This window comes from Silurus meridionalis, chromosome 15 (assembly GCF_014805685.1).
Source record: "Silurus meridionalis isolate SWU-2019-XX chromosome 15, ASM1480568v1, whole genome shotgun sequence".
NCBI lineage: Eukaryota > Metazoa > Chordata > Actinopteri > Siluriformes > Siluridae > Silurus > Silurus meridionalis.
In genome coordinates, this window is record NC_060898.1 from 14982241 (window position 1) to 14993703 (window position 11463).

The 11463-nt window shown below is 40.6% G+C and overlaps 2 protein-coding genes across 3 annotated transcripts; both read left to right on the plus strand.

Annotated features, from left to right (window-relative positions):
* The first annotated feature begins 19 nt into the window (after window positions 1–19).
* On the plus strand, window positions 20–2960 carry LOC124398288 (gig2-like protein DreN). 2 transcript variants are annotated; one of them, XM_046868392.1, is made up of 3 exons: window positions 20–733; window positions 823–915; window positions 2002–2960. In XM_046868392.1, exon 3 carries the CDS (start codon window positions 2024–2026, stop codon window positions 2651–2653), a length of 630 nt encoding a protein of 209 aa, XP_046724348.1. In that variant the 5' UTR covers window positions 20–733; window positions 823–915; window positions 2002–2023; the 3' UTR covers window positions 2654–2960. The 2 variants fall into 2 exon arrangements, with proteins under 2 accessions (XP_046724348.1, XP_046724347.1); XM_046868391.1 differs by lacking the exon at window positions 823–915.
* A 2561-nt stretch (window positions 2961–5521) lies between these two features.
* LOC124398284 lies at window positions 5522–9560 on the plus strand. Its single transcript, XM_046868385.1, has 2 exons — window positions 5522–6290; window positions 7869–9560. The coding sequence occupies exons 1-2, from the start codon at window positions 6183–6185 to the stop codon at window positions 9525–9527; spliced, it is 1767 nt and encodes a 588-aa protein (XP_046724341.1). The 5' UTR covers window positions 5522–6182; the 3' UTR covers window positions 9528–9560.
* Window positions 9561–11463: the final 1903 nt, after the last annotated feature.

Consider the following 11463-nt stretch of genomic DNA (forward strand, 5'->3'; position numbering starts at 1 on the left):
ATGATATTCATCTATGTGAAGACACTGATCATGTTAATGATTTCTCACAACAATGATTTAACAAAGCAGGAAACAGCTATTTTTAGAAAAGGCCCACGGGCGACTCATGTGGTCCTCGCGGGCACCATGTTGGTGACCCCTGATCCAAGGCAATGCAACAAATTTCAGCCAGCACATACTAGTCAAAAATTGCAATTACATGCTTAAATGCTTACATCATACATACAGGTGACTGGCATGTTTTGCTCACATCATCTTCACAGTCAGAAAACTACACTCGATTTGGCGGTCAAAACATTGTAAGTAAAACTACAAGCCTAAAGTAATCACTGAATAGTTCTTGGCCCCTAAATATACTGATTGCAGCTACTTTCATTGTTGTTTTATTACATTTTCATTTTTTTTTCTTTATAGAGCTTTTCAGTTTATCTTGCATGTTAAAGCTCTTGTATATGTAACAGTAATAAATCTCTATACCAAATGCTGCTTTTACTTTCTGCTTGTTGCTTTCAAATAAAATGCTAACAAGTAGTTGAACCCCATCTGTTAGGAATATTTTGTGTCTTATTCCAGGAAGAAATGCTTTTATTAAAAAGAATGTAAATCAGGCAGTATAACAAGCACAGCTAAAAAAGTCAGACAGAGCCAAATCCACACCTTCACACATCACCAGCTGGAGAAAAGAAAGTGAAACTGAAGGTTTATAAGACAGAGGGACGAAACTAAACACAAGGTACGCTCTTTTTTCTGTTTCAAGCTTCTTTCACTAAATTACAGCCAATTATATGTTCTTCTCATCCATAATTTCAATTTTACATGCAGTTGAAGAAAAAGACTTTCCAAAAACAGTTGTTCATTACATTGGTGCATATTCGTGTTTCTACTCCATTCTCAATAAATAATCCTCATACCAAGGTGTGTATGTTTACAGGAACATGTGTTTATGTGTATATGTGTATATTCTAGGCAGATAAAAGAATTAATCCTTTATGTACACACGATTAAACTCAAGTTCATCTGAAATGAAAGTGAAGGAATCAGTAAGGGATCGTCTCAAAAGTGCATGACTTGGACAACTATTTAATATTCTAAATAGACCTTCAGACTTAAAAAATAAAATTACAATTAAAATGAAAATCTTGTATGTTGTAATTGAATGTAAAAGGTTTTACAAATTTGTTTGGACAACAAATGCGTAAAAAATGGTACACTTATGCAAACATGCAATCCATTGTAGGTATGTTTGGTATGTACAGAATGTTTGTATGTATGTAATTACAGTAGGGCCTGAGAGCACTACTAAAAATACTTCTATTTTGCATTATTTTCTAATTCCATTTAATTTCATTGCAAATGATACTATTGGCAGACATTTGTATGAAAAAGAAGGATTTTTATATTGATATACTCTGGTATTTCTTAGTGTCTGGTTTTCTCCATTTTGCTTTAATGACAGCTGAAGCTGAGCTGGTACAACCTTCACGTTTCAAAAGTTTGTTGTGAACCGCACGGTGTGAGGCTGTGTCTTAACACAGAAAACTTAGTAGCCATCTGCAGGACTGTGACCTGACGCTACGCAACAAATTTCAGCAACAATTACTAGACAAATTGTATAATGAAACACTATAAAGCGATAACATCTAACAGGCAACGTACACTGAACAGACCACCAAAATGCACACACAATTTCTCCATATCAGAATTTTGTCCCCTTTGAACTGTATGTATGTATGTATGTATTTATGTTTGTATCTATGTATGTATGTATGTATGTATATATGTGTCAGCAGGTCAACACAAAAAAGTCAGTGTCTTAATTACTGTCCAATTAATCACACAAAATACTCAATCCACATCCAGAGTTTAAACAGACCGCTGGTCACACCATTATTTTGTTCCATTTTGTGGTACTCTAAGACTTTCTCATATATAAAAGCTACAATTCCACAGCATGCACAAAATTAACACTTGTGTGCAATATTAATGCTTTCTTGTCCTCAGTTTTAGAAACTACACCGCAATAATGGCAATTAAGTTCAGCGGATGGGAGGCCTGCTGTGAAAACTTTAAGCAGCTGCAACCAGGCCAAACCCCCAAAAAAAGCCATGGCTATACCATGTTCCATGGGACACACAAAAGCAATGCCAGCGCTATAATAACTTCAGGATTCAAGCCTTCAGCTGGGGGAACACTGGGAGTTGGTATCTACTGCAGCAGAGACATTAACAAAGCCATGGCCTACCCAGCATTCTGCCCTTCTACAGATAGAGTAGTGTTCAGGCTGAGGGTGCGAGTGGGAAAGGTCAAGAAAATTGAGAGTCAGCTCATGCAAACCACGTGGCATCAGCATGGCTATGACACGGCCTGGCTGCCCGCCAGTCTGTTAGGCTATGAGGAAGATTGTGTGTGGGACCCAAAACGAGTTACGGTTGTAGGAATTGAATACTGTGGTGATGCCGCCTTGAGGACTTCTTTGGAGAATCTCATAAAGCAGCAAACACATAGATCAGGACAAGGGGCAAGTGGGTCACAAGGGAATCTTTGTAAGAGCTGTGGCATGCAAACCCAGAACATGCACACTGTGCAGAAGTGCTGGGTCTGTAAGAAAGCCATATGTGCCTTCATGAATAAGCATGTATGCTCTAATAAGTAACATACACTCTTTCTCCTCTTTGACTCACTGATAACTGACTTATTTAACATACAACATAATGCTTTATCATGTCTATATATTTTAGTAGACAAGAACTTAGGAGAAGGTCATTTGTAATTCCAATATTTGAGTTCTGGTTTCTTGGTTTCTATTTTCTTATCCAAAAATGTTATATGTTTTGCTCTGTAGTGTCTCTCTTTTAGATTGCACTCTGTTGTTCTGTTGTCTGTAATGATCTTGAAATGTTCTGTATTGTTAAATGTTTTAAAAAGGACACACACACACACACACACACACACACACACACACACACACGCACCCCCCCACCACACACACACACACACACACACACACACACACACACACACACACATATATATATATATATATCTCACATATCATGTCTGTGCCAAATAAAAGTACACAACATTTATCACACAAAATTGAATATTTAACAGGTTTTGCTCAGTAGTGTCTCTTAGATTGCATTCTGTTGTCCTGTTGTCTGTAATAATGCTTTAAAATGTTCTGTATTGTTAAATGTGTTAAAAAGGAAATACATACATATGTATATACTGTCATACTGTTATATATATATTGTTAGAAATCATATATGTGGCAAATAAAAGTACACAACATTATGAAATTCTCTGTGTCTTTTATTATTTAGATTCAAAAGAATAGCATTTCTCTTAGTAACTTAGTAAATTAGTAAAATTCACACAGAAACTGTATAGCTTTGTCTTGTTTATTTTTATTATTATTATTATTATTTTGGAAACACACCCCTCCACACACACTGTTAGAAAGGATTCCTATTTAGTTGTAATTCCATGCTTCACCACTAGAGGCAGATATACAGCTTACCAAGCAATGACAAGCTATCTGTGACATCACAGTGCACCGTCCTCCACCAAGAGTATAAAAGACCAGAACACGGAGCTGCTGCAAGCATTCTGCATCACGCAACCTACTGAACAGCAGCTAGCAGAAGAGAGCAAGAATCACCTCATATGCAATCAATTCTATAATCAGTAAAGTAAAGTGTTCTGAATCCTGTATCGTGTTTTTACTGACGCGCTGGGGCGAGTACAATCCACTGATCAGCGCATACCAGTTAGTGAGAATCCTTATATGGTCCTTCGAGTAAGATAAGAAAACCCTCTAACATTGGTCCTTCGAGCTAGACAGGAAAACTTCCTAACATTGGTCCTTCGAGCCGGATAAGCGTGCTTACCACAGAAGAAGGATGTCAGAACAACCCTCCGGCGAGTTTTCGCGCCCACGACGCAGAACTCGGCCCCCATCCCATCTTAGAGACTATGAGGTGAAATACTTTGCACAGCGCTCACACGAACAAGAGGAGGAAACGCAGCGAAACACAACGAGAGATGAATCTCGTGTTTTAACCCCAGATGATAGTGATTCTCCTCCCTCTAGTTCATATGCTGATGACATCGACACAATTACGGGAGCTACTAGCGCTCACCATTCGGATGTTAACACACAGCTATTTGAAAGTGATGAAGAGGAAGAGCCTTCTTCACATGAGGAAGAGGCTGCCCTTTCACCCGTTAGACATAAGTCAAAGAGAAAGAGTCAATCAAAGAGTCATGACATGGAGAAGATAGTTAGGCAACTGTATGAAAATCAAGTGGCCTTTCAGGAGGAACTCCGAGAACTTAAGGTCCTTGTCAAGGACATACGGAATCTATCCGTAAATCCGCAGGCAGCTCAGCTAGTTCCTCGACCACAGCGGGTCATAGAGACTCCAGTCCCTTTGCCCAGAACTATCTTTAAATCACCCAAGGCAGTGGTGCCAGAGCCTTATACTCCACAACCTAGTCCCCGCAGATCCCAAGTGCCCCCTAGTAAAAGTCCCTTAAAGTCAGAAGTAGATACATATGCCCATCTACATAATCCACAATATCCTCCCTTGACGGGCGGCTTCAGAGTGCCACATCTCTGGACACGCCTTATAGGGGCCCGCACCCAACAATTCCAGATTTCACCAGTCCTGACCCCAGAGAATTCACTCATATAAAGTTAGCCCTTGATAATATCCTCCCTCCAGATGCAAATGAACTCTTTAAGTATCAGATTCTCTTAGGACACCTCAAATTTAAAGAGGCTCGCCTAATTGCAGACTCATTTCTGAATTCCCCTCAGCCATACACAGACACTATGACTATGCTTAATAGCCAATTCGGACTACCTTTCCAGTTAGCCCTAGCTAAGATAGCAGAAGTCATGGATGCCCCTAATGTACAGACAGGAGATACGACTAGTTTCAAACTGTTTGCCCTCGAAATTCAGGCCCTCGTTGGTCTCCTGAACTCATTAGGTCCAAAGGGAGAAAGCGAACTAAGTTGCGCCTCACATGCAGCCCGCTTACTCACTAAGTTACCCCCGGATATGCGCGCCACATTCAAACGACACCTGCCCAATCAAGATTCCTACACTCTACCGGATCTGGCAGAGTGGCTCAGGATTGAATCGGTGTCAAGACTCTGCAATCGAATCAGGAAAAGATCAGATAAGTAGAATGTCGCGGCCCAAACCAGGCCCAGGGGCGAAGCATAAACACGCTTCTGTCCTGCATGGAGCTGACCGACCTCCAGAGACGATCACCGAGTGCCGACGCCTCGCATCAGTCCAAGCCAGCACGGGATCTGAACAGAGCAGACCTCTGTGCCCATATTGTAACAGTGCGAACATTATTTAAGCCAGTGTACCACTTTCCAGGCATTTAGTACAGAGCAGATGATCAAATGGATCAAAGACAACAAGCGTTGTTGGAAATGTGGGCGATCACACTTAGCCAAAGACTGTACCTTAAAGAAGCCCTGTCGTTTATGCAGTGGAAACATCTTCAAATCCTTCATGAGGTGAACAGCCAACCTCAAAAGGAGAGTACCTGTTTAGTGAGTTCCACGAACAAAACCCTGTATCTAGACAGGCCACAAGGTTCCAAGCGCGTCCTGCTGAAAGTGATTCCTGTTGTATTACAACACAACAATCGAGCCCTGAACACTTATGCAGTACTCGATGATGGATCCGAAAGGACTATGTTACTCCCAGCTGCAGTTAAGAAACTAGGGTTACAAGGACAGAAGGAAGATCTAATATTAAGAACTATTCGACAAGATATGAGGAAACTAAATGGAGCAGCAGTTTCCTTTAGAATACGTTCTATATCAAAGCCCCAAAAGAGTTATTGGATCCAGAATGCCTTTACCTCTGAGCACTTAGGTTTAGCTGAACATTCGTATCCCATTGCAACACTCCAGCAGAGATACCAACATCTAAAGGACATTCCTTTACAGCCCATAGATAAAGTACAACCCTCCTTTTGATAGGAGCAGACCATCCCCACCTTATAACACCTGTTGAGCCTATACGCCTAGGGCCCCCAGGAGGTCCCGCAGCTATTAAAACTAGATTAGGCTGGACACTACAAGGTCCAACGCGCTTTCTGCAGCAGCAGATACAGCCTCAACAATGCTTACATATCTCTATCACTCCCCAAATGGAAGAACTTTCCCGAAATGTAGAGAGACTCTGGCAAAGCGATACCATTCCCCACAGAAATGAGAAATTAGTCACACGATCAAAGCAGGATCAAATGGCAATAGATTTATTACAAACTAGAACAACTAGAGTGATGGTAGATGGAGTGAATCGTTATGCAACCCCCCTTCTAAGGAAAGCTAATATGCCGCAATTCTGTACAACTAAGGACTCCGTTGTGCCCAATTTAAGAAGTATAGAGCGACGGTTGGCAAAGGATCCTGAAAAGGCAGTAGCATATAACGAAGAGATTAAGAAACTAGAGAAGTGCGGCTATGTAGTCAAACTCACACCTGACTCTGTAAACACCGGAGAAGAGTCATGGTTTATTCCACATCATATGGTACAACATAATGGAAAGAATAGAGTAGTGTTCAACTGTTCTTTTGAACATGTAGGCCAGAATCTGAATAATTACCTCCTTGCTGGACCTACACTTAGCCCTTCCCTCTTAGGAGTGCTGTTGCGCTTTAGGGAACATTCTGTAGCAATAAGTGGCGATATTAAGGGTATGTTTCATCAGGTCCGCCTACTGCCTGAGGACAAATCACTCCTTCGCTTTGTATGGCGTGACCTTCAAACCAATAACCTTCCCAGCATTTATGAGTGGCAAGTACTACCTTTTGGCACAACTTGTAGCCCCTGTTGTGCCATCTATGCTTTGCAACGCCATGTTCTCGATAACACTCAACCTAACGATATTCTCCGATCGACAGTAGAAAGGAATTTTTACGTAGACAATTGTCTTAAAAGCTTAATGACCGCAGATGATGCCAAGCAAGTAGTGGATGGGTTATGTGGCCTTCTTGCCAATGGTGGATTTGAGATTAGACAATGGGCCTGTAATATCCCAAGAGTCGTTAATCATCTCCCCAAAGAGGCCCGTTCAGATAGCATTGAGCTTTGGTTATCACATGACAAGACCGATCCCCATGAATCCACTCTTGGACTGAGATGGAATTATAACTTAGATATACTCGGTTACAAACACCGCCCAACACCTAAAACCACACCCACTATGCGACACATCTATAGGATAGTAGCAAGACAGTACGACCCTTGGGATTCATCCTTCCATTCACCACCGCCAAAATTCTAATTCAGCAGTTGTGGAACAAACAGAGGGGTTGGGATGATCCCATGTTGCCCACAGATTTGGTGAAAGCCTGGTGTGAATGGGAGAATGAACTACCCATTCTTTCTCAGGTCACACTTCCCGATGTTATGTTACACCAGATATGGATAGGCCCAATACCACAAAACAAATTCATATCTTCTGTGATGCTTCAGAGCAAGCATACGGTGCCGTAGCATACCTGAGAACTGAAGATCAAGAAGGTAGAATACAGCTTGCTTTTCTGATTGGCAGATCCAAAATTGCCCCTAAACGTAAACAAACCATTCCTAGACTAGAGCTATGTGCAGCCCTAATCGGTGCCCAACTATCAAGCTGCTTGAAAATGAACTCACTCTTAAGATCAGCCGAGTGATCTTATGGTCAGATTCAACTACAGTTCTTTCATGGCTAAGATCTGAATCTTGCAGTTTTAAAGTTTTTGTAGGCACTAGAATAGCAGAAATCCAAGATCTAACTGAGACACATGATTGGCGATATGTAGATACAGCCAGAAACCCAGCCGATGATCTAACAAAGGGGCGTAGCTTAGTAGAACTTGTTACACCTAACAGGTGGAGTTTAGGTCCACCCTTTTTACTTAAAGCAGAATCAGAGTGGCCAACCCTGCCACCTCTTAAGACCCCTGAAGATAAAGTGGAAAGGAGAGCTAGTATATTCTGTGGTGTCACCCAAACATTAAAGCCCTTAGACCCTAGTAAGTACCACTCTTGGAAAGATCTTGTTGAAGCCATAGTTCAACAACATCCAAGTGACTTAGATCAATCTAGTATACCTACAGCTAAGGACTATGTGACAGCAGAACATCTCCTCTTCCGCAATATTCAACAAGATAGTTTCCCAGAAGAATACGAGCAACTAAGCTCTGGTAAGCCCGTATCCCCTACAAGTAGATTACTCACTTTAGCCCCAGAATTCGATAAAGCCAGTCAGCTTATACGGGTAGGAGGACGCCTACGTCGTGCTGAAGGCTTAGAACTCCAAACAGTTCACCCTATTGTCCTAGACCCTCATCATCAAGCCACCAAATTACTCATTCAAGACTATGATAGTAAGCTATGTCACCCAGGACCAGAACGAGTATTTGCTGAAATGAGGAGAAGTGTCTGGATACTAAGAGGTCGTGAAGCAATTCGAAAATCACAACATAACTGTATGGAGTGTCGTAAGTGGAAGGCTAAACCTGAGAACCCTAAGATGGCTGATCTTCCTCCAGCACGCTTGAGACTTCATAAACCACCCTTTTATAGTACTGGTATGGATTGTTTTGGACCTTTCCAAACCAAAATAGGCAGGCGTTTAGAGAAAAGATGGGGAATAATCTTTAAGTGTCTTACAACTCGATGTGTACACATTGAGCTTCTCACAGCTATAGACACAGATTCTTTCCTCATGGCTCTGAGGAGATTTATAGCACGTAGAGGCACCCCCTCAGAACTGATATCTGACCAAGGCACTAACTTCCAGGGTGGACAGAGAGAGTTAAAAGATGCTTTAAAGAATTGCAGCCAAGAACTTCAACGGCATCTTGCCAAACAGAAGATCGAATTCCGATTTAACCCACCTAATGCCCCTCACTTTGGTGGCAGCTGGGAAAGGGAGATCCGATCTCTTAAAAATGCCCTCCGTACAGTAGTAGGTGCACAAACAGTAACAGAAGAAGTTCTTCAAACAGTACTTATTGAAATAGAAGGAATCCTTAATAGCAAACCTTTAGGTTATGTCTCCTCCAATGTAGCAGATTTAGACCCAATCACCCCAAATCTTCTGCTCATGGGGCGGCTAGACAGCTCTTTACCTCAAGTGATATACCCTGCCGATGAACTCATAGGACGACGTAGATGGAGACAAAGTCAAGTTCTCACTGATCACTTTTGGTCAAGCTTCGTGAGACACTACTTACCCAATCTCCAGCTACGCCACAAATGGTATGGAGAAACTAAAACTCTGACAGTTGGGTCTGTCGTCATGATTGTCGATCCCCAGTTACCACGAGCCCTTTGGTTGATCGGGAGAGTGTCAAAGACATTTCCTGGAGCAGATGGACAAGTTAGGTCTGCAGAGGTCAACGTTAAAGGTCGATTATACACACGGCCAGTTACCCGACTCATTAATCTACCAGAGATAGCAGTTGAAGACGACACCAAGATCAAATCGGCAGACTTTTAGCTAAGATTTAGAAGCAAATATGCTATGCATATTTGGGGCAGTGTTAGAAAGGATTCCTATTTAGTTGTAATTCCATGCTTCACCACTAGAGGCAGATATACAGCTTACTAAGCAATGACAAGCTATCTGTGACATCACAGTGCACCGTCCTCCACCAAGAGTATAAAAGACCAGAACACGGAGCTGCTGCAAGCATTCTGCATCACGCAACCTACTGAACAGCAGCTAGCAGAAGACAGCAAGAATCACCTCATATGCAATCAATTCTATAATCAGTAAAGTAAAGTGTTCTGAATCCTGTATCGTGTTTTTACTGACGCGCTGGGGCGAGTACAATCCACTGATCAGCGCATACCAGTTAGTGAGAATCCTTATATGGTCCTTCGAGTAAGATAAGAAAACCCCTCTAACATTGGTCCTTCGAGCTAGACAGGAAAACTTCCTAACATTGGTCCTTCGAGCCGGATAGGAAAACTTCCTAACACACACAAAGACACACACACTGATAAATAAAAGAAATTATAAATACAATATAATCCCAATATAATCTATAAATCCAATATAAATCCAATATAATATAAAGATTATAGCAGAAAAAAAAATCGACTTTCTTGCAACATATAAGTAATATTCCAAAAGTTATAAATTTCCAGTAGATGGCAGCAATGTTCAACTAAACTATAGTCCTTACTAACGTCATCACCACGAATTAAACGTACATGTTTAAAGTGAATTTGACATCAAATGTCACAATTGTAATAAGCCCAATTATATACAAAGATTACTAAATTAGCCAATTCAAAAAATATATATTTTTCAAAATTCAAAAATACCATAAATCCCCAAATACTACCCAACTGTAGCGTAAAAACACTCTTTTACACTTATAGATCAGGATTTCTAGACTAGGCCAAAATCAAGTTTGTTCACAAACTTTGACCTCATCTAGTTTAGTTATATGATCATCTCATTCATTGCATCACATTACCTCTGTCTTTGTCTTGTTTTTCTTCTTCTTCTTCTTCTTCTTCTCTTCTTTTATTCTTCCCTGGGCACCAAAGGGCTTCGAACTTTTTGACATGGTGATAATCTATTAGTGATCATTTATCAAAATCAGGTAACTGATTTAAGTGGAAGTGCGGCTGCGCCAGCAATAAAAGTTATGTTTATATGTTATTACAATATTGTAGTATTGATAAAAATAAAAGAGTAAAAACCACTTCTTTTGGCACCCCTACTATTTGGCGGCGCCTTTAGCATTTGCCTGTTCTGCCTATGCCCTGCTTAGCAGTTAATAATGGACAGAGGTCTTCATTTCTTAACACCATTTCTGTGCTCAATAATGCCAAGGAACAGAATATAAAGCAACTTGTGAAAGAGTTTTCAGCTGCTATACTTAACCCTAAACTGCTCAGTTGTATGAATTGTAAGTTGGTCTGGATAATGGCATCTGCCAAATGACTTAAATGTAAAATGAACTTGTATTGTGGATATTCATTACATTTGAAACGAATAAAATGCCATGCCTTAATCAATGAATTAAACTGTAATCATTAGCATACTGCTGTGTAATGAGAGGTGTAAAACACTCTAGGACGTGCTCAATTTGGAAAATAATGCTTTGAGGGTGCTAAAAGTGAATCTGATTCATCACCCCATCCTGCTGTTGATCTACACAATTTACATAGAAGCAAGAAACAAATAATTTTTGCTTTTTATGTAGTAAAAACATCAGAAATGTTTCAGGGAGAAATATCCTTAATCACTATCAATCAGTCCATGAAAAACATCCATTAGAAAAATATTCAGATATGAGAAGTGAAATGAAATGTACTCTATTAATTTATTGGGTGATTTCATGTGGTAAATTCCTAGTTTCAGTTTATAGGCAATTGTATTATAGCAATGAGTCATACCTAACTGCTGCCGAGCTCAT

Coding starts and splice junctions, on each gene's coding strand:
- LOC124398288 (XM_046868392.1), top strand. CDS start 2,024: ATGGCAATTAAGTTCAGCGGATGGGAGGCCTGCTGTGAAAACTTTAAG.
- LOC124398284 (XM_046868385.1), top strand. CDS start 6,183: ATGGAAGAACTTTCCCGAAATGTAGAGAGACTCTGGCAAAGCGATACC. Junction 6,291..7,868: donor AGGATCAAATGGCAATAGAT/TTATTACAAACT, acceptor CCAGCCGATGAT/CTAACAAAGGGGCGTAGCTT.